The sequence below is a fragment of the Macaca fascicularis genome, chromosome 2, assembly GCF_037993035.2.
Source record: "Macaca fascicularis isolate 582-1 chromosome 2, T2T-MFA8v1.1".
In the NCBI taxonomy this organism is placed as follows: domain Eukaryota; kingdom Metazoa; phylum Chordata; class Mammalia; order Primates; family Cercopithecidae; genus Macaca; species Macaca fascicularis.
In genome coordinates, this window is record NC_088376.1 from 33910110 (window position 1) to 33938070 (window position 27961).

Sequence of the window (27961 nt, forward strand, 5' to 3'; positions counted from 1 at the left end):
TGATCGCTTTGTCATTGCAGGCAGTGTAAATATACTTGATTCTTCTTAATTTTGCTTTATGATCTCACAAGATAAAATAACCATGTCAGCTATTTCAATTCTCATTGTTTTAAGATTTAAATCATTTTGGGGGGAATCTTCTCCAGTGTTTTACTTAGGAATGATTTAGTGAAGTCTTTCCCCTGTCCTAGTTTGTTTTATAGATTTGAAATACGGGCATTTCAGTGTCTCTAAAACCTGTGTGTGGCTTTTGTAAAATTCCTAATCTTTCCTCTAAGTTTTTACATTTCTTAATTATGTAAAAATATTATGCTATAAAATAATTTCAGTAATTCGCAGTAAAGAAAGGTAATCTGTCTCTAGTTTCCTCATATTTATTCACCTATATCTCCTCATTAAAAGTTGAAAAATACTACTGCTGTTTGTTTTAAAGTATTGAAACATCCAACTGTACTTTTTACATAAATAAGATTAGAAAACCTGAATTTGATTGTTCCAGAAACTCAGTCATACTGAGAGAAGATTTTTTTCCTCAGCAATTTACCATTTTTTGGAGTAATCCATGCAGGCCTCTGTAATGACACTCTAATGTAGTAGAATCTTCTTTGATTTCATTTGCTTAAAGATACTGCTTTAAAAGTTTTAGGGAAATATTTTATCCTAAAAATGTTAATTATCCAAGGTTGAAAAGATCTTACCTGAAAGCTTAAAAACTTGTATCTTGGCAGTAAGATGATCGTTTTAGTTTTCGTATTATTTTAATCGAGTGGATGTGTGGCAATTCAAGTGTTTTCGTCTCTTAAGTTTCAATAGTGGGCAATTTTTGTCCTCCTATTTTCACTCAAAACTTTTTGTCTGTAAAGAATCTCAGCTTAGGACCCAAAGCAAATCTGTATTGAGGATTTATTTCTAGAATTGTGTTAAACAGTTTTTTGTAGATACAGGTATTTACTTACGAAGCTGCATCAAGTAGGTACCTTGATTACTACTATCTCGTGACTATGCTTGTTCACAGCTTTCCCCACCCTTCCCTCCAGCCCCCTTCACTAACCTGTGCATCCTTTGCTTATCTGGTCTCTTTTACTTCTTGTTTTTCTCCTAGTTTGTGAGTAGCTCTTAAAGTCTGACTTGTTGTCGTGGTGCGTTGGAAGAGTAGCCAGTTGTCTTTCCTGGGTACATCAGCTATGAGCTGACTGACTAAGAGGAGTAGTTAAAATGGAGAACGCTTAGCTGTACTTTGTCTTGCATGTTAAACATAATGAGTTTAGAGGATTATGATTATTTGTAATCATCAGGATCTGCTAGACAGGACATCTGTTTTACTTTTTACTCTTATGTTGGTGGAGAAATAGTATGTTTTTCTTTCAATGTGATAATTTTGTGTTCTAGCTGGACACTGATGGCTTAGTTTTTGAAATGTATTTTCTTGAGAAGTAGCATGTGGTTAGTATAAAATTGTCTTTCCTATTAGGACTAGATACATAATTAGTCTGAAATGTTTTTCTAACTGGAAAATTAGTTGCTGTGAACTTTGGGATTTTTATTACTCTAGACTGCATTACACTTGTTTGCTGTATTCGAATATTTTTTCTTTGGTTTTACTTCCTAGGTTGCACGTTTTCAAAAAATACCTAATGGTGAAAATGAGACAATGATTCCTGTATTGACATCAAAAAAAGCAAGTGAATTACCAGTGAGCGAAGTTGCAAGCATTCTCCAAGTAAGTGATTAGTGGGGAGGAAGGGACTAGATGGTATAAAGTCAGTCACTTAGATTCTGTAAATCAGTGCTGTCTAATTTAATTTTCTTCAGTGATAAAAATATTCTGTTCTGTGCCGTTCAGCATAGTAGCCACAAGTTGAATAGGACTGTTGAGCTTGACATGGGGTTAAACTTGACAGAATTAAACATGACTTTATGACTTGAAATGTGGCTAGTGTGGTGGAGAAACTGACTTTAATTTAAATTTATTTAAATAGCTACAGGTGGCTTAGTGGCTACCTGATTGGACAGTGCAGCTCTAGAACATAATAGCATTTCTAGGAACTATATTAGTGCTGTGTAAGGATTTGTTGGATTAGGAAAATAATTAACGTAAGTAGTGGTAGGAGTTTATCTTTTTTTTGATAAGGGTTTTCTAAGGTAAAGTAAAAACTAAGTATAGGTTTAGAATTGCAAATAATCTATAATTGCTTATATAGGCTCTTTCTGGTTTTCAAAAGTAGTATCTATTGAAACATAAAAAAGATAATATTTTTTATTTTTCCTTCAACAGTCGCATATTTTAGTGATAGCATTAAAAAATGGGTATCCTTTTTTAGTTTTGTTATTGTTGTTGTTATTGTATTTATACTCTGCTTTAAAACCACTTATTTGTAATATGTTTGTTTTGAAGGGCTCCATTATTGGACTGTGTTATAATAACCGTTTGGTCAGGGCAACTATTTTGGGGGTACAGATAATTTTATTCTTTAATAGTTAGAATACTAAATCATGAGAGACAATAACTGAAGGATGTAGGTAGTGTTTATAGAACATAAACTGTTCCAAGAAGAAGTCCATCTTAACTTCCTTACTTTTGAGTAATTTAGGAAGCACAAATTTCAGCATGAAATAATTACACAGTCCAAAAGTAAAAATTAATACCAACCCCAGGGTTTTGATAGGCCCAGAGAACAAGGAAGGCATTTATGGCCCCTTGAACGTTCTTTTGGAGAAACTAATTTTAGAAAACAGCTGAACAACGATGAAAAGGAAAAAGCTAATTAAAATGTACTGTTATGCTTTCTGTAAGTCTTGTGGCTGGTTGTGTTGTTTATTTTTCTCCCTAAATTTGGTTTGGTAAACTCTGCCTTTTTGTTTACATTTTTTTTAAAATCATCAATTTTGTTGAGATATAATTTACATAAAATACAATGTACTTTTTTAAAGTGTACAGTTTGCATTTTGACAAATGTAATCACCACCACCATTAAGATAGAACATCTTTATCACTCCAGAAGGCTCCCCCATGACCCTTTGTAATTAATCTCTCCCTCTCTATGTATCCCTTCTGGCCCCAGGGCCCCAGGCAACCACTGATAGGTTGCTCTCATAATAGACTAGTTTTGACTGTTGTAGTTTCTATAAATATGACCATACTTTATGTTATGTGCTTTTTTGTGTTTTTCTTTTCTGTGCTAACATTTTCAGTAACTTTCATATATAAACTCTAACAGGCTGATCTTCAGAATGGTCTAAACAAATGCGAAGTTAGTCATAGGCGAGCCTTTCATGGCTGGAATGAGTTTGATATTAGTGAAGATGAGCCACTGTGGAAGAAGTATATTTCTCAGGTGAGATACTTTTACTTCCTCTTCTACTGTGTAATTTATTAATACATGGACTTCTGTTATTTAGTTGCTTACTTTGGTGATATTGTTTATGGAGAAAGGAAATAATTTTTAGATTTTTTTACCTAAAATTTTTCATTTTTTGGGTCTTACTGTTAGGTTGGGAATTCCTGTATTTTTAGTATGCAAATCTTAAAGACAACATTTTCCATATGGATATATTACACAAAGATAATACTATTGACAGTAGTGTCCTTGCTGATATCAAACCTACACTATTTAAATGATAGGAATGGCAATATTTTTTAGGGTAATCATGACCAGCTCAGAAAACTAGTAAAAAGTAAGTTAGGTAAGTGAAACTCAAGCTACCTGGGTACAAATTACACCTTCATTTCTTACATCAGTTGTATGGTCTTTATTATCCTCTGATCCTTATCTATAAAATGGTGATGGTAACCTTACAGGAGATAGTTAGCTCTCAGTAGATGATATTTATATTTTTTCATCCCAATTTTTAGGAAAGACTTATTCTAGGCAGTTTTTGTCTTGATAATGATTGTGTTAATGTTAAAAGGTACAGGTTACTAGGATTAGTTTTGAAGTAATTGGGTTGGTTTGCTAAACAAACATTTTTTGCTAAAAATTTCTTTTTAGTAAATGTCTGTGCCTTTTAACCTGCAGTCTTTCTAAAAAGATCTGTGTGTAACTTTTCTTTTCTAAAGTGCCTTTTCTGCTAATGAACTTAAATTTGCCAGGCTTAATTTTGCACATGAGTTTGTCTAAAGTAGCAACACTGGAATTTTAAAGGTTAGATGAACCTCGTGTGTATCTGTCTTATTTTTATGGAATATTATTTGTATGTGTCTTTGTATTTTCACAGTTACCACATTCCTACATTACCAAGACTTCAGAAAGTATTGACATAGTTTACTCTGGATTTATAAATTGTAATGATTTGACTTATCCCTAGGCAGTATGATTTAATGTTTTACTTTCTTGATCCTGTTATCAAAGCTAGAGCACCTGCCCCTTGGGATGCCTGTGAGAATTAAATAGTGCTTGTAATGTAGTTAAGCACAACCAAACAAATAACAGTCAATAGTCATTGTAATCATAAAGCACTGGGTGACTCTTTCCTCCTCTGCAGCCTGCCATCTATCAAGTGGTGTGCTTAGTAATGTGGCACAGCTTTTTCAGGGGAAAATAAAAAAGATCATGGGGCTTGCCCTCAAAGTGTGGTGTTAATAGCTAACATTTTTAAGAACGTTTTTTGGTTTACATGGTGTTTTAATGTACATTCTTAGTTAATCCTTTTAACAGTTCTTTGGTATAATGCTCTGTTTTACCAGATGAAGAATCTGGAGCTTAAAAAGATTAAGGTGACACACAGGTGCCAGCAGCTGGATTCAAACCTAGGTACTCTGACTCAGTCAGATTTCTGGTTGGTTAGCCCTGAACCATATTGCAGTTGTAGTGTTGTTTTGTTAGGGCGGTTTAACTTATTACTATTTTTTTAAAATCCTCATTAGAATCACTTGGGGAGGGTTAAAAAATGCTAAAGCCTGGGCCTTATGCCTAAAGATTTTGATTTAATTAATTTGGTGTGAATCTGGGCATTGGTATTGTTAAAAGTTTCTTATAGGATTCTGATGTGACATGGATTGGGACTTGTTCCAGGGAATGGAACCATAAAGGGACTTTGGAGGTGGTGGCATGTAACCTCAGAGCTATGGTATCTAAGGGCTGGGGCTTTCTGGTGGGATGGATTCTTTGTAGCCTAGTCAGTTACTTCGCAACTTTGACAGTGATGTAACACTTTAGCAGAGGAAGAGATTCTAACATCAGAGCTTCAAGGAATAGAATGTCCAACTGGAAGAATTTGGGGTTGACTCTGGTGTGAGGTCATTTAAATGCTTTCTGATCAGGTTGATGCTATAGTCCTTTTCTTTAGATATGATTTTCTCCGGTAGCTAGAAACCAGGAAAGCTAGCCTTGAGGAAAATCTTCAGTTTCTTTTGTGGAGAGGAGGAAATTTTTCTGTGATATGTGAGTCAGCCACAGAATTGTAATCTATACCAATGTACTTACTTGAGAAATGTTTGAATCTCAGTGTTCTATTCAGTATTTAACCTAAATTTTTAGCTTAAATATCATCTTCTGCTTTTTCTAGCCTCAGTAGAAATTCAGAACAGCTATATTTATTAAATTAATATACCAAAAATTGCTGTATACTATAAGGAATTGGTTAATTCTTAGTTTTAAGTATTGTTATTTAATTTTCTTTTTTTTTTTTTTTCTGAAAAGGAACTGTTACAAAGCTTTTAAACATAGTTAAGTATAAACTTTTTTTTTTTTTTTTTGTTAATTGAAGAGATACATAAAATAAACCAAGTATAGACTTTTGTAATTTTCCAGTCATACTCTTATGGTTTTTTTTTTTTTTTTTTTTTTAAAGCCTTTGCTGAGCGAACTGTCATGTACAAAACTGTGTTGAATTGCTGTTTGTTTTTACTTTCAGTTTAAAAATCCCCTTATTATGCTGCTTCTGGCTTCTGCAGTCATCAGTGTTTTAATGCATCAGTTTGATGATGCCGTCAGTATCACTGTGGTAAGAAAAAAATTACCTATTTTTGATCTGTTGAGTAAGTGTATAAATTGGGATTGGTTTTTATTTTGGAAAATAAATTGAGAAATGCTCTCAGATTTTTTTCAGTGTCCAAATTCTGCTTTAATTTTATTCTTTTTGTTGAGACAGTTTCTTCTTCTATTGCCTAGGCTGGAGTGCAGTGGTATAGTCATGACTCATTGCAGCCCCAAACTCCTGGGCTCAAGCTATCTTCTGCCTCAGCATCCTGAGTAGTTGGGACTACAGGTGTATGCTAACACCCCCAGCAATTTTACAAAATTTTTGTAAAGACAGAGTCTTGCTATGTTGCCCAGGCTGGTCTCAAACTCCTGGCCTCAAGTGATCCTCCCACCTTGGCCTCCCCAGAGTGTCAAAATTACAGGTGTGAGCAACTGGCTTAACTTCTGCTTTTATTATAGTTACAGTAATTTTGAGTAATGTTCAAAAGTCTGTGACTAGCACACATGAAAATTCTTTAGCAATCTGATAATTTTCACAGATAAGAAATTTTATAATTATCTGATTAAATTTTAAATTTCTTTCACTTTGCAGTTGAGAATATATTTTGACTAGTTGTGAACTAAAGCCTGACATGTGGAATTAAAAATATTTCTTACAGTGCATGCTGTATTTACTGCATACATATACTATAGATGATTTTATTCTTTCTAGCTAGGTTATTCTAGCTTTCATTGAACTATTTTCTCATCTTTTTCCTTTTTGCCCCCTATCATTGTTATATAAAAAATTTGTAGCAAGTAAAAGCACTATGTTATGCTTAAGAACACTGTAGCTATTATTGAGGAGTTGCAGCTCTTGAACTATTTTGCTTGCAGTCTCCCAGAAATCCCTGAGACCTGTTCAAGGGGTATGTGTGGTCGCAACCATTTTAATAATACTAGAACATTATTTGTCTTTTAATTATAGACTTTTGGCATTAATGGCACGAAAACATTGGTGGGTGAAATTGTTAGGGCCTTAGCACAAATCAAAGTAATAGCACCAAACTTTGTTAACAGTCCTTGTTTTCTTTCATGTTTCTCTTAAGAGTGTTCTTGATAAAGCAGTAAAAATTAATTTTATTAAATCTGGACCCTTGAGTACATACCTTCGTAGTAATTTGTGTAATGAAATGGGAAATATGCATGAAACTCTTTTGTATATTGAAATACAATGGTTGTCTTAAGGAATGGTGATTATTGTGAGGCAAACTAGCCGTGTACTTGAGAGACTGACTCACAGACAAACTATGGGTGTTAGGACTTGGGTAACCAGCAGATTCTTATTTTTGAAAGTGAGTTAAATGAGCGAATCAGACCAAGGAAAGGCAACTGGCAGAATTTGTTGCTAATGATAAAATTCAGATTTTCAAGCAATAATTACTGAGTTTTGGAAAATTTGTATGCACTCCTATGGGCTGGATAGTATCCCAGTATTTAAGACTTTATTCCAATTAGATCAGTAGTGATTTCAACAAATGTGTGTTTTTAAAAAAAAATTGTTAAGAAATGTGGTAATCTTGGGAAACATTTGGGGAATCTTGGGAAAGATTTGAATAACCAAGTGAACCAGTATTTCCCAGAAGACCAATGCATGATGTTACAAAATCTGAAATGGTAAAAGATCCGTTCAAATGCAAGATAGGTCAATGGATTTTGATATAATAGATTATGAAAAGTTCATCCATACAGTTTTATATTCTACATTGTAGATTACCTTTAAGTAACTAGCACTTGTTGAGTTTTGGTGTAGTAGCTAAGAAGAATATCCACAATCTTCTGAAAAATCTGTTAAAATACTCCTCCCTAGGCTGGGCGCGGTGGCTCATGCCTGTAATCCCAGCACTTTGGGAGGCCGAGGCAGGCGGATCACGAGGTTGGGAGATTGAGACCATCCTGGGTAACACAGTGAAACCCCGTCTCTACTAAACATACAAAAAAAAAATTAGCCGGGCCTGGTGGCGGGCACCTGTAGTCCCAGCTCCTTGGGAAGCTGAGGCAGGAGAATGGCGTGAACCCAGAAGGCAGAGCTTGCAGTGAGCTGAGATCATGCCACTGCACTGCAGCCTGGGCGACAGCTGAAGACTCTGTCTCAAAAACAATAACAAACAAACAAAAAAATATGCTCCTCCCTAAAAAAAATAAAAAATGCCCCTCCCTTTTCCACCTTATCTGTATGAGGCTGGATTTTCTTCATACACCTTAGCCCGAACAGTATGTTATAGTAGATGGAATACTAGCTTTCTCTAAAACACTGCTGTTTTTCTCACAATTTTTTTTGGAAAATTTATTTTTCATAAAGTTATTTGTGTTAACATGTAATGAGGTTTAAATTTTTTTAGATAAGTAGAAATGAAAACTATTTGAAAAATTTAATATGGTAAATATCAGTATATATAACCCACTTAAACAAAAGCTAGTCCTCAATTTGTGAGAGCGTAAAAGGGCCCTGAGATCAAAAAGTTAGAGAAGCTGCCCTGGTAATGGCAAGCCACTGTAAACTGTTGGCTGCTTCCCCCACAGGCCTTAAGGTAAAGTGATTTTTTCTCCAGCTGATCTCAGTGTTTAAAATCTGTTGTTGTGGGACTGCAGATAGAGAAATAAAATAACAGTTAACAGTTACTTCTCAAGTTAATGTCTGATTTAAAAGCCTGTTTCTTTTGTTTAGGCAATACTTATCGTTGTTACAGTTGCCTTTGTTCAGGTAAGTACTCTATTTTGCCAACATGAAAATGGTGTGTTAATTGCTTAAAAATCAAGGTGTCTTGTTTTACCGGTAAAACCTACTGCTATTGGGGGGTTGTAATGCCCATCAGAACAACTTATTCTTTGTTTTCGAAATAATTTCAGATACAGACAACTCTTCAGGGAAGCTTGTGGTGGGACTAAGGAACTGCTTTCATTTAGGTAGTAAGATGAAGAAAATCTAGTTTTTTATTTGATAATGTTAAGGATAACTGAAGCAGATGCAAACAAAAAGCATAGTAATAGAAATAAAATCCAGCAGTAAGCTTTTTTATTTTTTCAATTAAAAAATTAGACCAGAGTTTATAGTTTTTTAACAGTTATGTTTTGATATCTACTAGAGCTAAGTCTAGATGAAACAAAAAAGTGTAGAATTAAAAGGTCGATCTATTATGTACCATTTGAAGAAAATTCCACAGGTTTCTGTGACTGATTCCCTTAGCCAAATGCTATACTTGTGTGCCGAATTTATTGCCTAACCTTATTTTATTTTTGAGTCTTTTTTGAGGAATTAAAATGGTTCTACTCATCGTTGGCATGACCTCCTCTCCCCTCCCTTTAAAACAATTTATCGTTCCTCCACAAAAGGGGTGTTGTGATCTGGATCAAAGTAATTGAAACAGTAAATAAAACGTTTGTAAAGTAGCCCCTTTTAAAAATTACTATGAATAATGTGGAGATAATGTCAAGATTTCTTTTAATAAGTACAGACATAAACAGAAATGTAGGCTTTTTTATGTTTATTTAAATATCTGAAGCTTCTGTAGATTTTAGAACAGTGTTTCACAATATCAGCAGATTTCCTTTTTAGCTAAAACATGGTTAACAAGAATAGAATTATTCTAGCTTAGGGAAAAATGTAATACTGTTGTATAAGCCTGAAGTTCATGCTGTTTTGAATCTGAAGCCTATTCGTTGAGTGACTATGGTTGTTCTTACATCTATGATTTATTACGTGGATATTTCTTTTCACTATCCCAGCCTCTCAGGGTAATCTCTAACATAGTTGTTACTAGTTCTGTAGTAACCCAGTGTGGAAAGCCAGTTGGAATCAGATTGTTTGCAGCAGGTTTGTGACTATCAGGGTTCCGCTTTTAGGGGAATCTTCTTGCTTAGACAAATGTTGCCCATGGTCAGGTGGAGCTGGTTAGTCTAGCATAGGTCATTTCAGGCTAAGCATTATTCAAGGCAGCTCTTCATTCAGCCAAGTGAGTGGTATGACCCACTGGATGACTGGACCTTCTTGTGTCTTTAAGAATGTGTCAGATATGTGGAGTGCTCTACTTCAGAAGGATTCCTGCAAATAGTATCACTATGTATGGAAGACCTTAGTACCTTGTTCTCTTTGATCACTAGAAAGCCCCTGCTTTCAAAAAACACCACAAAACTGTGATTTTAACATAAGTCAATATGGAATTTTACATAAGACAGTGTTGTTATATACATTAAATGCTATGGCTGAGACTATTAAATGTCTTCATGATACGTACATTTGATGGAAACCTCACAAAAGGATGAAAACTTTATAAAAAGCCTGTTTTCAAATTGCTAGGTCTGATTCTTACACACACGTGACCCATCACCAAATATGCCTGTGAAACTAGCAAAATAATCTATAAACAAGTAAAAATCCTCTCCAAAAAGATCCTATTTATTGTCAGTTGAACTTATCATAATGCTTTAATCAAAAAGCTCTTTATCAAAAATGTATAAAAAATTCTTAATACTTTATCATTATTTGGTATTTGTGCTATATTACCTGTGTCTTAAGAGTGCTTTTTATATTCCTTTTTATATTTATGTTCTCCCTTTTTCCCGTGTGTCTTTGTAATCCCCATTTCCCACACCACTGTACTTCTTCCCAGCCATAAAAATAGCTAATTGTTTTAAATGGTCATAATGATGTCACCTTACAATAAATTTGAAAAATGACTTTTAGGCATTTATTAGGTTTTAGGTGGTATGTTTAATGATCATTTTGATATAGAGGTATCTGTATAATTGTAGGGAGTAGAGGCTAAGAAACCAGAAGAGATAGGTAAAGATTGGGCAGCATCTATGTCATTTATTACTGGGATCTAGGATTGGTGGGTATTTTCTAGCATATTACAGAATTTTGGGGTAAACTTCCAAATTCCTTAATATCCTTCGTGTGTTTGGGGTGTTGTCTTATGATTTTTACATTTGTAGATTTTCCTTATATTTGTCACTCTAAGATTAAGTAGAGACTGATTATGTTCTAAGTTATTCTTACATAGCCTTGTGTTTTCTATTTGAAGTTTGTGATGGATAGGACATTTTGACTGCTATTAGCACTGCAGTCATTTCAAAACACTCCCAACCTTTCTACCTCCACTATTTGCCTCTCCCTCTTTTGACTTTAGATTAGAAGATTCTTTTGCTTACTGCAGACATGAGGCAAAAATAGCAGTGATGTGTGATGCAAGACTGCTCATGGAAATGTGGACTAAGTAGTAGTGTGAGTTGAAGGATGTTTCTGACCCTCAGCTATTTGTTATCTGGATTGAAGAAGGCTGGAAATCACATTGTTAGAACTCCTGAGAATTTTCTCTTTTGGATACACAGTTTGAATGGGAATTGAGTCTGTCAGTATAGAGCCAGCCACATCTTATTCCTTGTTTATCCCATGTTTGTTCTAAGCAAACTTACTTTGTAAACCACTGCTGTTAGCATGGGCTTAAATCCCTAAAGCAAATGTTGTTTACAGTTAATTTTCTTTGACTTCTGTGGTCATTAGACAGTTAACATAAGAGTATCTAAATTTTAAGGCTCAATAACCTAAAACTTTTAATGACTCAAATTATGTACTCTTTGGACATACTAGTCAGTTTTCATCTTTTTTCTAAATAACCTTAGGTTTGTACATTGAATATTAAAATGTAAAACTGAGAATATTTAATTATCAAAATTGATCTCTACAATTTAACATTTTAAAATAAGGGACAAGCTTTTCTGGGTAAGAATATAAGCACAAGTAAAGGAAAAGATGAGAATTGGGGGAAATTTTAAAATAATGATTGAGATGGAATATATTCATAGGAACAAAATTAAATTCTACTTTTTTTTGTTTGAATAGGAGTATCGTTCAGAAAAATCTCTTGAAGAATTGAGTAAACTTGTGCCACCAGAATGCCATTGGTATGATCCTTTTTTTGGTATGGATTTCCGCTCCTTTAAAAATAGAAGTTGAATGTGACTAGTACCGTATGTATTGTTATCCTCACTTTGTCTGAACATAAGGAAGACACTATTAATCTGACACAAAAAGTTCCTGGTCTCATTAATGTAGCAAAACTGTACCATTGAAAACTTTAAAGTCTGAGATTCTTGAGACATGGATGTATTTAACAGATTTTTTATTTTTTTTTGAGACATAGTCTGGCTCTGTCACCCAGGCTGGAGTGCAGTGGCACAATCTCGGCTCACTGCAAGCTCCACCTCCTGGGTTCACGCCATTCTCCTGCCTCAGACTCCTGTGTAGCTGGGACTACAGGCGCCCACCACCAAGCCCAGCTTATTTTTTGTATTTTTAGTAGAAGTGGGGTTTCACCATGTTAGCCAGGACGGTCTTGATCTCCTGACGTCGTGATCCACCTGTCTCGGCCTCCCAAAGTGTTGGGATTACAGGCGTGAGCCACAGTGCCTGGCTGTATTTAACGGATTGTGTGTATGTGTGTGTGTGTGTGTGCGCGTGCGTGCGCACAAGTATGTGCTAAACAGTGTTCTGGGTATAGAGATTCACAATCAAACAGACCCAGGTGATTCAAAAGGTTGCTTCAATTTGCCCATTTTACATTTGAACAAGTAATTCGTTTTTCAAGTGATTTTCTGTCATCTTGGCATCTTAATTGTTTAGAAACAATCTTTTTCTTGGTTCTTATATTTGCCTTTTCCTCAGACAAGCCTACTGGAAATAATTTTTTAAGATAAGTTGCATGAATTTTTTTTTTTTAACCATGGTTGTTTCTATTTCATGTTACAGTGTGCGCGAAGGAAAATTGGAGCATACACTTGCTCGAGACTTGGTTCCAGGTGATACAGTTTGCCTTTCTGTTGGGGACAGAGTTCCTGCTGACTTACGCTTGTTTGAGGTAAGTTTGGGGATCTGATTGTAATAAGTGAAAATACGTGGATGTAGATTAAAGGCTAAACATTGCCAGTTTTAGGGAATTAACACATAGTTGATTTGAAACATTTGGTATTCTACTTTAAAATGTGACATATATAAACTTTTTTTTTTCCTTAAAATATATCTGTCTCTAGCATCTTTTGAGGTGTCTGTTTAGTCAATCAGCAGATCTTTATAGAAACCTGCATGTTAGGGACTGTGGGAGATACAAAGATGATATGATAGAATACTTGTGACTAGGGAACATACTATGTGTACATAAATTACTCACCATAAAATAGAACTCAGTAATTGAGTAAGAGAAGTTCAAAGAATAGGTTATAGACATTTAAAGAAGGGAGAGGTTCCACCTGATTTGAATGGGATCAGAATATGCCTCAGACCACATGGCTTTGACAGTGATAATTGAAGAGTAGTACTGGACAAAGATGGGGAAGACAATGAAGCAACACCATTCAGATCACTATAAACATTACAGTGTATGAAACTCTGCTGGGATATGGTAAGGATAGAAAATGTGTGATGGAATCAGATTTCAGAGGCCTTGGATACTAGGCTTAATTTCAGATTTTTTTGGTTAGGAATTACATTTTGAGGCTCCTGTGCAGTAGGCAAATAATGTTATCCTTAGTCTGGCTACAGTGTGTAGAATAGATTGAAGAACTGGAAAATGGTTTCAGAACCCGTTAGTATGCAGGTCTTATCCACCATTGGAATTAAGCTGTTTGTTAACACCTACAGAGCGGTCAGTCTTTAAATACTATGGCCAAAAGTTTGAGTGTTCTCATAGATGCTATAGAAGGCCTGAAAAACCTTTCAGACTATAGTGAGAACAAACTTGGCTTAATCTTTAAGCAGAGGCCTTTTTTCCAAATATTTGAAATTTATCCTTAGAAAGCTAGTGGATTGCTTTAATTGGGTGACCAGGAATAATTGACAATATTGCAAGTGCTATTAATTTTACTTCATTATCTTTTTTTGTCCTCTTTGAGGTCTTTTTAATGTTAATTCTTTTCTACTCTTCCCCTTTCCTTCAGTACCTAATATTTTGTCGATGACAATACTTTGAATTATTCTTCCTCAGAGATTAAGTAGTCTTGTCACTTGGCATAAATTATCTTCCCCCTCCCCCCAGAAAACCCTAATTTCAATTCATGGAGTTGATGCCATTCTTTATTCTGGGCTGCTTCTCTTCCAGTTGAGAAGCAGAACTTCTCATTGGGATAGTTAGAAGACAGTGTTTCCCGTTTGCATGGTTCGAGAAGTATAATGATAGAAGCTTCAAGACACCATTAGGGCTTGCTAAAACTATTTTAGGGTTTTCATTTAACTAAGAGTTGATTGACTTGACAGTTAATTATTTCAAAGTTCACATGTAAACAAGAAAGAAAACCTGTCAGTATGGATTAGTATGTATTTTATCTACTCAGCAAATATATATTGAAGACATTATAAATTTTTTATTTTATTTTTATTTGTTTTTGAGACCGAGTCTCACTCTGTTGCTCAGGCTGGAGTGCAATGATGCAATCTCAGCTCACTGCAGTCTCCATCTCCCGGGTTCAAGCAATTCTCCTGCCTCAGGCTCCCAAGCAGCTGAGATTACAGGTGCCTGCCACCATGCCTGGCTAATTTTTTAGTATTTTTAGTAGAGACGGGGTTTTGCCGTGTTGGCCAGGCTGGTTTTGAGCTCCTGACCTCAGGTGATCCACCTGCCTCAGCCTCCCAAAGTGCTGGGATTACAGTCGTGAGCCACCGCTCCCGGCCGACATTATGAATTTAATAAGAATTGTAAGCATATGTCTTGTGGAGTAATTTATTAGTTATTATTGTTTTCCCCGTACTTGTTAACTTTGCAAGCACTTCATCAGCACATTTTATTCTGCAGTACTGTAGTTAGGTTGATTTTGTTCTAGTTAATCCACTTTTACAGATATAGTTGAATATTTTTTATTCTCTCTACCTTAATTCTGCCCTATTTGTTTTGCCTATTACCTGGTACCCCAAACAGACTTTTGCAACTACTTTGACTGCAGATTGAAATAACCTTCTTTAAAGAGTTGGGGGTCTTTTATCCTGCATCTAAATTTAAATGTACTGACTTAAGATATAGGCTGATAAAGTCAGTTTCTCTTCTGGATGTAGAAGCTGCTAATTTTTGAAATTAAATTGGCTTATTGGAGTTTTGTTGGCTCAGTTTGGCTGTGGTGAGCTTTGGATAATTTTGTAAGGCTAGCTGGTCATTTAATACTACTGTATGAAATAAACTGTCATTTAGGGTTTAAAGGAACCAGAAAACTCCTTAGTCAGCTTTGGGATATCATTAATTTCCTCCAAAGCACATAGATTTCACTTTAGAGAAAGCAAGTGAACTTCTGCTATGTAGTTAGTTCCCTTACAGACTAGGCCTAAAGCCAGGGTTGCAACTTCAGTGTCATCATTTTGCAACTGTCATAAATTTTAGTGCTTTCAGATTTTGACTGTAAACTTGCCTGGGTCCTCAGCAACTTCTTGTTAGCGCATTCAGTGACCTGACTGCTGTACAACTTTTGTCTGGTACAACTTTTATCTTCATAAGCTGTGTCTTAACTTGGGCTGCTTTTAACAAAATACCATGCCATTTATTTTTCACAGTTACGGAGGCTGGAAGTTCAAGGTCAAGGTCTGGCACGGTTTGGTTTCTGGTGAGGACCCTTGCTAGCTTGAGATGGCTATCTTCTTGCAGTGTCCTCACGTGGCAGAGACACCAATTTCTCTCTCTTCCTCTTATACAGCCACTAATGGCATCATTAGGACTACTTCATGACCTCATCTAACCCTAATTACTTCCCAGGGCCCCATCTCCAAATACTATAACGTTGACTGTAGAGCTACAGCACATGACTTTTTGGGATACATAGTTAAGACTGTAACAGGTTGAGACTGCCATTTTGTTTATACTTTTTAAAGACTAATATTGATAACCTAAGGAATTGTGTAGTTTTCCCCTTGCCTGTATCAGGTTTTCAGAAGCCAGTGGTTGAGTCAAGATAGTTTTCCCATGGTATCCACTAGGGATCGGTCCTAGTAGATCCACAGAGAGCAAAATCCAAAGATGCTCAAGTCCCTTATGTACAATTGAGTAGTATTTATATATAACCTTTGCACATTTTTCTGTATACTTTAAATCATCTCTAGATTACTTATAACTCCTAATAAAATATAAATGCTATGTCAACGGTTGTTATACTGTATTTAAAAACTTTTATATTGTTTTTTACTGTTGTATTTTTTGTATTTTTTAAATTATACTTTGAATATTTTCCGCCTGTGATTGGTTGAATCCACTGCTACAGAGGGAGGACTGTATGGTTGGTGGCAGTGGCGTTTCCAGCAGGAGCCTGAGAGGCATTGATGGAGCTAGGACAGTAAAACTTAGAGAAATTGAGCTTTGGGCATGTTCTTTGTTTTTTTTTTCCCCCTGAGGGTTTTTATTTTAACTTTTAGTGTTATTTGAGAAGAGGCACCACTGGCCAGTTACTTGATGATAACCAATGGATTGGTCAGACAGTGACTTTAGATGAAGCAATCTTATTGACTGTGTATGCCTGGATAACAGTACATTTTATTTTTATTTTTATTTTATTTTTTATTATTATACTTTTAAGTTCTAGGGTACATGTGCACAACATGCAGGTTCGTTATATATGTATACATGTGCCATGTTGGTGTGCTGTACCCGTTAACTTGCATTTGCATTTACATTAGGTATATCTCCTAATGCTGTGGCTCCCCCCCCCGCCCACGACAGGCCCTGGTGTGTGATGTTCCCCACCCGGTGTCCAAGTGTTCGCATTGTTCAGTTCCCACCTATGAGTGAGAACATGCGGTGTTTGGTTTTGTGTCCTTGTGATATTTTGCTCAGAATGATGGTTTCCAGCTTCATCCATGTCCCTACAAAGGACATGAACTCATCCTTTTTTATGGCCACGTAGTATTCCATGGTGTATATGTGCCACATTTTCTTAATTCAGTCTATCATTGAACAGTACATTTTGCCTTTGTGAAAACACAGCATATTTTTGATATTGTTCCAGGTAAAGTCTATATCAATATTTGATTAAAGAACTCTTTGTAAGAAAAAACAATGTGAGGGTCAGATGAAAAAAGGTTGTGGTTTTTTTTTTGTTTGTTTGTTGTTTTGTCTTATGAAAATGTTTTACCTCTCTGAACTATAACTTTCTAAGCTCAATAATACATTGCTTGAAATGATAGCAAGATTTTCTTTCACTTGAAGTTCTGAATAAGTCCTTTGACACTTTGCTTTGTGGTTCATATGCGTACAGTTGGCCCACATCATTTTTTTAAACCTGTTTATGATCTGATGATTTTCTAAATGTATCAGACTCCTTTCAGAGAATTACCACTTGGGCTAGCAGCCAAGATTAAGCTGTTTTTATGATACTGGATTACCAGGCCATTTTAATCTGGGCAGAAAGGTTAGTTCTATTAGGAGTCAGCATCTACTGAGGCCAAGCTCAGGAATTCGAACTTAAGAACACGCCAGTGGGCATTATATTGTGAGCCATTTTTCAATCTCATGAATCCTTGTACTTTGTTATAGTATAGCAGTTTGGCTCAGTGAGTAGTTTTTGGTGTCTTCAGGGCTTGCTCCTTTCTATTCCCTAGTTCTAAGGAGAAGTAAAAACCAAAGATAATGGGCATGATTGAGCCAGCAAAGATATACTTTGGCTACCTGCCACCTGAAGGAGTCAGAAATAATCTCCTTGACTGGAACCCCATGTAGCCATTATGTTTGTATTTGTGAGGCTCACATTTTTGCACCGTCTGTTGTTAAGACCCACTAACAAGCAGCTTCCTCCACGTTGGGTAAATCCATTACCAGAGCAATCATTCTGTGTCAAGCATTCTGATTTCCTGAGTTAATAAAATACATGTTCCATTTACTCAATGAAAAAATATTCTGGTAAAACCCAGGTTACAATTCTGATTTGGTTTGGTATGCTTTTTCAAAAAATAATCTTTTCAAATATTTGATAAAATGTAAGCATATAGTGATATTTTAAATTTACTTATGTTGGTAATGAAGCTAATTTAGGCAATTGTAATCCATTTCTTAGGAAATCGGTCTGTTATGAAACCATTTTCACCATTTAGCACATACTTGAAAACCATGTACGGCACATTGTACCAGGCTTCAGGGCTTAGAAGTGAAAAAGATAGTTTGTGCCCTCCCCATTGGCAGACACCAACTTGCAAACAACTGTGATTCAAAGAATGATACGTGTCTGCTCATGAAATGAATTGACCATGTGAGCTTAGGCAAGCCACTTGATTTTTTCAGGCCTGTTCTGTCACTGTGACATAGAGTTGCCCTAGAGCAATGCATTCCAACTTCTAATGTGCATAGGAGTCAGCTGGGCTCTGTTTTGGCAGGTGTGGGGTGGGGCCTGAGATTCTGCATACTTAACCAGCTTTTAGACCATGCCAAAAGCTCTAGTCCATCCACCACATTTAAAAAAAAAAACATATTAAAACAGCTTTATTAAGATATAATGTGCATATCATACAGTTCACATATTTAAGGTGTATCCTTCAGTGGTTTTCAGTATATTCACAGTTGTACACCCATCACTACCATCTAATTATAGAGCATTTTCATCACTCTCAAAATAAAACCCTTACCTTTTAGCTTTCATTCTGTATTTTCCCTGCCTCTAGCAGCCACTAATCGCTTGCCACTGAAATACATTTGCCTATTCTGGACATTTCATATAAGTAGAATCACATAATATGTAGTCTTTCATGTCTGGCCTCTTTTATTTAACATAATGTTTTTAGGTACTCCATTCAAGTATGTCATTGTTTTTTACTGCCAAAGAATTTTCCATTGTAAGGATTTATATCACATAGTTGGTGAATTTAATCCATTTACACTTACAGGGATTGCTGATAGGAAAGGACTTCTGTTGTTACTTGTTTCCTATTTGCGTTATCTTTTTATGTTCCTCAATTTCTCCATTGTGCCCTTCTTTGTGTGTGTTTTTTTTTACACCCCTCTGATTGATTTTTTTTTTGATGTACCTTTTTTATTTCCTCGAGTTCTTTTCTCTGCATACTTTTTACTTATTAGTGATTACATGTGGATTACAGTGAACATCCTAATCTTATAACAATTTAGTTTGAAGTGATACCAGCTTTGCTTCAGTAGCATACAAAATTGTACAGCCCACACCTCCCTCATCTTTGTTATTGTTGCAAATGACATCTTTATGCATTCTGTGCCCATTAATATAGATTTATAAGCATTTTATGCATTTATACATTTTTAATTATATAGGAAGCAAACACAGGAGTCATGAACTCAACATACATATGTTTACATAGTTAGCTTCATTGGAATTCTTTATGTCTTCATATGGCTTTGAGTTACTTTCTACTTTCTTATTTCAGCCTAAAGGGCTGTCTCTTAGCATTTCTTATGAGTCAGGTCTGACTAGTGATGAACATTTTTAGCTTTTGTTTATTTAGGAATTTAAAAATTTCTCCTTCATTTTTAAAAGGTAATGTTGCCAGATAGAAAATTATTGGTTGACAGTTTTTTTTCTGAATATTGTAAATGTCTGTCCTTTTTGACCTCTATGTTTTCTGATTAGGAATAAGCTATTAATCTTAATGAAAATTCTGTTATGTGATAAGTTGTTACTGTGGCTGTTTTCAAGATTCTGTCTTTATCTTTCAATGGTTTGATTAGAATGTGTCTCATTGTGGATGTCTTTGAGTTTATTCTATTTGGATTTCATTGAGCTCCTTGGTTGTGTAGATTTATGTCTTTCATCAAGTTGGGGAAGTGTTCAGCCATTTTATCTTCAGCTATTTCTGTCACCTCATTTTTCCTTCTGAGATTGTACTGGCATACCTCATTTTATCATGCTTCAAAGATAATGCATTTTAAAAAATATATTAATAGATTTGTGACAACCCTGTGTCAGGCAAGTCTGTTGGCGCCATTTTTCCAACAGCATAGTGCTCACTTTGTGTCTCTGTGTCACATTTTGGTAATTCTCACAGTATTTCAAACTTTTTCAATATTATGTCTATTATGGTGATCTGTAATCAGTGATCTTTGCTGTTACTGTTAAAATTGTTTTGGGGCACCATTAACTATGTTCATGTAAGACCATGAATGTAATCAATAAATGTTGCATGTTTTCTGACTGCTGCATTGTCCAACTGCTGTTTCCCTCTCCTTGGACTTTCCTGTTCTCTGAGAAACAACAATATGGAAATTAAGCCAATTAGTAACCCTACAGTGGCCTCTTAAGTGTTCAAGTGAAGGAAATATCACGTCTTTCACTTTAAGTCAAAAGCTAGAAATAATTAAGCTTAGTGAGGAATGCATGTCAAAAGCTAAGATAGGCTGAAAGCTAGGCCTCTTGCCTCAAACAATTAGCCAAGTTGTGAATGCAAAGAAAAAGTTTTTGAAGGAAATTAAAAGTGCTGTTCCAGTGAACACACAAATGATAAGAAGTAAAACATCCTTATTGTGGATATGAAGAAAGTTTGAAAGGTTTTGGTAAAACGTAAAAGCAGCCACAATATTCCCTTAAACCAAACCTAATCCAGAGCAGGACCATAACTCTCTTCAGTTCTATGAAGGCTGAGAGAAGTGAGGAAGCTGCCAAAGGAAAGTTTGAAGCTTGCAGAGGTTGGTTCATGAGGTTTAAGTAAAGAAGCCATCTCTATAACATATAAGGGCAAGATGAAGCAGCAGATGTTGGTGGAGAAGCTGCAGCAAGTTACTCAGAATATGTAGCTAAGATCATTGAGGAAGGTGGTTATACCGAACGTTTTCAATGTAGATGAAACAGCTGTATCTTCTGAATAACTTTTTCTGTATACTCGAATCAGAAAGTTAGCAATTTATGTAAGCATTTACCACGGGATAAAATTAATTTCATGTATTGTTTTCAGTAATACATAATACTTGGTTGGTTTGGCTTTGAGTGTTAATAAGTTATATACATGAAGATTTTAAATTACGTTTTCTTCATTTGCATAAACAGTGAGGTATCTTAATTTTTGAAAGCAGAAGTAAGACATTTTGTGATCAGGCAGCTACAGGTGAATATTTTGGAAGATTGTTTCTGGGGAGAGAAATCCATTTCTAATTTGCTTTTTAATGATTTGCTTTTAATTCTAGACTGGAGAGGTGATTGCCTTATCAGTATACTGTATGTCAAACAGTTCTTTAGCTTAAGAAATTATTTGTAGCTGCCAGTTGTTCCATGTTAACCTGAATTTTTAAAAGTACTTTCTGCCTTTCAGGAAACCTTTGTGACTGGCATTTGATTTCTTTCTCCCTAGTGTTTTATGTGAATAATAATCTTGTGAATTTTTCCAATCATTTTTATTGTGTAGCTATTAAATATTTAGACTGTGGATTATATAGTCATCTTGATTCTTATTATATTCTGATTTTTGAACTGCTTTATAGCATATTCACACCTCCACCAGAGTGCTTGAAGAAGAATGAAAGTGAAAATCGGTTTTCTTGTTCATTAACAGGTCTTCTGAGGGTTTAGTACTTCAACTTTTGGCTAGGTGTCATGGGGCTGTCTGATTCTTTGATTTCACTTTATCCTACCTTTCCCTCTCTCATGAATGCAATGAATAATGACTGTAATATCTTTCTTCTCAGATGAATTAAATTGTGACTTTATTAAACTGTAATAGGCTTGCCTCATTTATTAAATTCCACCTTTTCTTTCCCTCCACTCCCTCAAAACGACTTCCTAGGAAAACTCTTGCAATCACTATTAAGAGAAGATAACTTGTGACTTAGAAAGTGTTTGTATTCAACAGATAGTTAAAATCTTTGCAGATCAGGACATTGTAAGATTTAGACACATTTCATGTTAATTTCAGTTTTAGTTACAAATTTATAATGATATAGAAAAAAATTAGGGTCCTGAGCCCCTTTTTCTTCCACATTAGCTTGTCTATTACACCAGACAAGGGCTCTCTTAAGTGATTATTGTTCTGAGGCTGAAACCAAAGAGCTAGGTGGGTACAGAGCCATGAAATCATGCTTTTCCTCTTTTTAAAAACAGCAGATTAAAAAAAAAATTACTTCTCTATTAGTCACTTCATGTTAGTATTTATCCATGTTTAAGATTTACATTTAAAGCAAAAGTCTTCAAAGGGAAAACATGAGTTTTACGTCTCTTAGGGAAGGAATTCTGTAAATTTCTACAAGTATTTATTTTTAAGTATTAGTGGATCTCTTTTCTAGTTAAGATCTTGGAAAATTACGTGCAACTCTGATTGTTGTAACAAGCATTAAAGATGAGCTTGCTAAATAAAATGAACCTTATATAAATTTACTTGTAATTCAGAAAATACATAATATTTTTCATAAATTTGCTTTATGTGTTATACCTGTCTTTTTCTATAAGTGGTTACAAAATTGGGGAGGAGAAATAATTTGTAGATTGATCCTCTAAATAAGAGGAATCTGGAGTTAAAATCTTTCAACACTGGAATTTTATCTGCATAGCGTTCTACCTCTATAATGTTGGGTGAGTTACTTAACCTTTCAGTGCCTGTAAAGCAGGGATAATAATAGTAATTACTTGCCTCATAGGAGTTGTTAGTAGGATTAAATGTGATAATTTAGCATAGGTATGTGGCATAGTGCCTAGCAGATTGTAAGCAATGAAATGTCAGCCGATTTTTAGTATTGGCATTATCTTTGAAGAAAGGCCCATTTTAAGATTTGTTTCTCTTGCCTTGCTAATAAATGTGTTAGTGTGAAAAGTTAAATAGTTTCAAGGTTAACGTGGAAAGAAAAGTCAAATAAATATGTTCCTTTAATAAAGAAAAATTCACTTGCCTTTGAACATGGCAGGTGTTTTTTAAATCTTCAGTTGGGTTAAGGTAATGAACCCAAATTTATTAACTGGTTTGTGTTTGTATACACAATTAATGTTAAATGCAAAATCCTTTAACGTCTAAAGGACTATTGATCTGTGTTTTAAAGAATAATTTTTGTAAGCTTATTTTGATACGTAAATGCATTCCATTGTCATACTATTTAAACTTTTGGGAAATGCTATCATAATTTTGTCTCTTTGGAGTTATATTTATTTTCATGATGAATATTTTAAAACTTACAATCTAATGTAAACTCTTATTTTTGCAGTTACGTGTTTGCCTAACACACAAACACACCAAGCATGTTCCTGCCCCCAAGGTCTTTGTACTTTTTGTTCCCTTTACGGGAAATCCACTCTCCCTAATTATGGCCCAGCCTTCGAGCTCTCAGGTCTATCAGGGCTCTGCAGAGGATTACCTGGTTTTGGGGAATGTTTTCTTCTAAAGTGTGACTCTATCTTCATTATGTTTGTTGTTTTCCCCCACCTGGCATTATATATTATATACTTGTGCTTGTTTAAAATCACTTTCCCATTAATATCCAAGGATAGAAACTTTGTTTTCTTCACTGTTGATTCTCCTACTGTGTGTGATAAAGTACAGGGCATGGTACATTGTAAGCAGTAATAAATATTTGTTAAGTGAATGTAGGAATGTTGTTGGTCAAATTAAAACAGTTTTGTTGCGGAGATGAAGATTCTGTGAACCAATTTTTAATAATAATTTTACATGAGGTTATTTGAGGTTTTTATGCTCAGAAATGAACCATTTTAAAAGATGTAATTTATAACTTTTCACCCCCCGCCAAAAAAAAAAAGAAAAAGAAGATATAAATTTAACGTACATATGTGAACTGAGAATTAAGAAAGACCTGATTGAGAATACTGACTCAACTTAAAATAGCAGTGATACTGTGCAGTAATTTATCCTGTTTTCTTTCCAGGAACTTGCTCAGTGCCTAACACTGATAGTCAATAAATGTTGGGTGAAAGAATGAGCCTGTAAAATCAGTAAAGTCATGAACTAATTCCTAGTTTGTTAAAGAGTACCCTAAGGACCCTTGAATAATTGCTTCTGGAATAAAATGGATGGAAGTTTGCAACAGAATCACCTGGAGGGCTTGTAAATACAGTCTGTTAGGTTGACTTTCTCTACCTTGTGTTGGAGGTGGAGCAAAGGACTCTTCTAACAAGTTCTGAGGTAGTGGATGTGATGCTGTCCTCCGTTGAGAACTGTTGCTGTATACCTTTATTCCTGTTGAGGTGATTCACATTAATGTATTGAAGGTTTTGAGAAGCACTGCAGTAGAGGAAGCTGTTTAACTCTTAACTATTTCTGACTTACTTGGCCCTAGTCCTCTCCCCCACTTGTTTGTGTGTATGTATCTATCTATCTATACTCATAAAATAGTTTTTTTTTCCTTTTTTCTGTATGCTTGGGTAGGTAAATACTGTGTCAGGAGTGACGTCTTCAAAATTGAGCCCTATTGCAGAGTTGGAAGATACTATGATAGTTATGATCTGCATGAAAACATTTGTATACATTTTTGAGTCTTGCAAATTATAATTTGGAATAAACGTAGGGATGTATAGCAAGAATAATTTTATGAAAATTGATTCCAAAATGAAATGATTTCTAAGTGACATTTTCCCCCTTTATTCATGTATCACTTTCAGTCATCATCAGTGGTTTTAATCTGCCAAGCCATTTTTCTAGAACTTTAGGGACTTGACAAAATTAGGAAATAATATTTTGTCATGAAAAGTTGAGTTTTCTCTAGATGAAGATTGAGTCTTAGCTAGTGTCAAATTTTTCCTAGTTGTATTTTCAATTTTGGACTAATCTAGTCTCATGGTACAACATTCTACTTTGCATGTCTTAGATTTTGTTGACTTAATTGTATTTTAAAATATGATTGTACTGATTCTGGTCTTTTGTCTTAGAGTGATGGTTTTGATACAAGATGTGGCTAGTCAATGGAAAAGGGATATTTGAGGAAGAAGTGATGATAGTTATGAACTCTAGAGATGTTAAGTGTAGCACAATATTTGAATCTGGGATTCTTTATGTTCCCTAAGGCTGTGGATCTTTCCATTGATGAGTCCAGCTTGACAGGTGAGACAACGCCTTGTTCTAAGGTGACAGCTCCTCAGCCAGCTGCAACTAATGGAGCTCTTGCATCAAGAAGTAACATTGCCTTTATGGGAACACTGGTCAGATGTGGCAAAGCAAAGGTAAATTTTTTTTCCTGTTGTGAAAAAAGCAGTACCTTTGTTTTAAATTATTTTCTCAATTATTTTTTGCTGATTTTATGTGGAATTTTTCAAATACATGACAAAAGATAAAATTGAACTTAACCCATTACATCTATTTGTGAAACGGGAGAATCTGTGTCCCTGAAGTATAACATTTCCATAGTTCTGCTATTTCCCAGATAATGGATAATCCTCATTACCTGTTTCTTTTTAAAGAGAGAAACAGTGGTTTCATGGATGTGTTTATTATTAGTTAAATAAATTTTTAATTTAGTTGATATGATACTGGCTGTAATAATCTGACTATATATTGTTCACCTGTTGATCGATTTCAAATGCTTCATATCCTGAATTCCGGTACTCCACCAGTGCAAAAGACACCATTCACTAAGGGTAAAAAGAAACTATATTAAATGTCTCCTATTGAGTATAATACATATTTGTATTTCAGAAATACTAATATAGGCAAAAAATAGGCCTCAGAATTGAGTCTGCAATACGTTTTATTTTGAGACGGAGTCTCACTCTTGTCCAGTCTGGAGTGCAGTGGCATGATCTTGGCTCTCTGCAACCTTCACCTCCCAGGTTCAAGTGATTCTCCTGCCTCAGCCTCCCGTGTAGCAGGGATTACAGGCACATCCCACCACGCCTGGCTAATTTTTTGTATTTTTAGTAGAGATGACATTTCACCATGTGGGCCAGGCTGATCTCAAACTCCTGACCTCAAGTGATCCCCCCCGCCTTGGCCACTCAAAAGTATTGGGATTATAGGCGTGAACCGCAGCACCCGGCCAGCAATACATTTAATGTAATGTTTGTTTCCAGGGTTTAAATCATGAGGGGCAAATGGTTATGACAGTAACATAAAAAAGTAAATTTGCTAAGGAAATCTTACGAGTGTGTATGTTAGACATCTTCACTGTAGGTAAGACTTTGAAAGTTGTTGGATGTGTGTGTGTATGTGTTTTGGTTTACATTTCATCTGGATGTAAATGTATTTTCCTGTTTTTCCCCTTAGGGTGTTGTCATTGGAACAGGAGAAAATTCTGAATTTGGGGAGGTGTTTAAAATGATGCAAGCAGAAGAGGTGAGTACTTAATATGTTAATGATGTATTTGTTCCAAATCTGGAATTCTTCATTGTAAGTAGAGAATATTGGATTATTTTGTATACTGTTGAGAGCAATATTTTATTCAGAATGGAAATCACTTGTCTCTGTTTAGAAACATAATTGGAAAGCCTGTAATTGAAAAGGTCTAAATTGATGTTGTTAGTATTCTAAAGGATTTTGAGCTTTACTCATTGTTTATAGCAGAAAAAGGCTTATAACCACTTATTTGTAGATCTTATTATTTTCAGAAATTAGTGTTGTAATTTTAAGGATTAGTAATTAGTATATTTGTACCTTGGAATATGTCTTCTATCAAATTTTTTCAGCTTCACATAATTCCAAGTAAGGGTGGCAGGGAAAAGATTGCCAAGTAAAATAACCTACAAAATATTCTTGGCTAAAAGTATTAAAGATGAGTTCATTTTAAATACTTTCTTATTTAAAAGGAAGTTGCATTATGCAAATGTCATGTTATCCCCAAATCCTCTGGATTTCTCAGGTAACCTGCCAAAACTCCAGTATGTGATGCAGAGTGGGAACTCATTCCAAGAGGCGTGGTAGTGAAGGGATGAATAGAGAAGAGGGTTAGCAGATGAGGGGGGATTAAAAGACCTGGGTTACTAGCATGTTTGTGGATACAGAAAGGGGAAAATTGGAAAAGTAAGTGAGAGAGCAGCTGATGGTAATGAAGTCCTGCAGTGGTTGGTAGGAAGGAGAACAGATTTTTCCTCAGAAGGAAGCATGGGGGAGAATGGACCTTTTCAAATAAACAGGTTTTTAAAAGTAGAAAATTTCTATTCCTCACTGTGTGACCTTGGGCATTGTGTAAAATCTAAGTCTCAGTTTTCTCAGTGAAGGTGATTATTTACCTTATGGGAGAGTTGGATGGTTAACTTAAGAATTGCTTTGTCAGGCACTTAGCAAGTCCCTGACACTTGATAAAGCTTAGTAAATATAGCTAATTGTGGTGACACTCTTCCTCAATTTATCAAGGCACCAAAAACCCCTCTGCAGAAGAGCATGGACCTCTTAGGAAAACAACTTTCCTTTTACTCCTTTGGTATAATAGGTAAGAGAAGAGTGAGTATGTATATATTTTTATTTGAGTTTTCTTTTTTGAATGTGAAGGGTGGTGGTATTCTAGTTTTATTTATTGGCTTTCTTTTTTTTATTAAGTTTAATGCTTTTTAAAATTGTAAGACTACTAGTCATTGTTCATTTCAACAAAGAAAAAATAGAACTCTGATTCTTGTAATCAGAAAATATTTCTTTAAACATTTTAGTATTTGTCTTTCAAGAATGTAATACTGTAGTTTTATGGACTGCTTTTCTATTTTTATTTCACATGTCCTGTCATAAAACTCTTGTCATTAGATTGATGCTCACACAAAACAAGTATAAAGGTTGTATAGTATTCTATTTTGTGGGAAAACATATAAGAAGACCTCTTCTAGACATTTAGGATTTTTTGAGGTTTTTTTTTGTTATATAAATACTTCTCCAGTGTGGCTATCTTCTGGTAAATACCTCTCTTTTTTAAGGAAAAATTCTTAGAAATAAAGTTATTTAGTCAAAGGGGATCCATGTAACTTTTAAATTTTCGGCCAGCTTTAAGTGTTGTCATTAACTTCAACTGTAAATAAAAGAGTTCTCATTATTTGATTTGACAGTTCATTATTAGGGAAACCGAATGCTTTGTCATGTGTGGGTTGATCATTTTTATTTCATTTTATGACCTGCCAACGATTTCTTTTGTCCGTTTTCCTGTGTCTTGAGTCTTAGATTGATAAAAGCTTTTTATATG

General features: G+C 35.0%; 1 protein-coding gene and 1 long non-coding RNA gene across 21 annotated transcripts in view; one reads left to right on the plus strand and one right to left on the minus strand.

The window, feature by feature from the left end:
- Positions 1-1186, minus strand: part of LOC123571671 (uncharacterized) — a 29008-nt gene extending 27822 nt beyond the window's left edge. For both annotated transcript variants that reach the window (XR_012430690.1, XR_006695880.3), the window contains exon 1: positions 1052-1186. This is a non-coding gene — a long non-coding RNA (uncharacterized lncRNA). The remainder of the gene's footprint in view (positions 1-1051) is intronic.
- ATP2C1 (ATPase secretory pathway Ca2+ transporting 1) overlaps positions 1-27961 on the plus strand; it is a 158017-nt gene that overhangs the window by 69575 nt on the left and 60481 nt on the right. For all 19 annotated transcript variants that reach the window (XR_012430684.1, XR_012430685.1, XR_012430683.1 and 16 more), the window contains 9 exons: positions 1610-1720; positions 3219-3335; positions 5854-5943; positions 8629-8664; positions 11803-11864; positions 12709-12817; positions 24870-25025; positions 26065-26133; positions 27151-27226. Coding sequence is in view for 15 of the 19 variants with exons in the window: in XM_065539881.2 (XP_065395953.1) it covers positions 1610-1720; positions 3219-3335; positions 5854-5943; positions 8629-8664; positions 11803-11864; positions 12709-12817; positions 24870-25025; positions 26065-26133; positions 27151-27226 (826 nt within the window). In the remaining 4 variants the exon portion in view is untranslated. The remainder of the gene's footprint in view (positions 1-1609; positions 1721-3218; positions 3336-5853; positions 5944-8628; positions 8665-11802; positions 11865-12708; positions 12818-24869; positions 25026-26064; positions 26134-27150; positions 27227-27961) is intronic.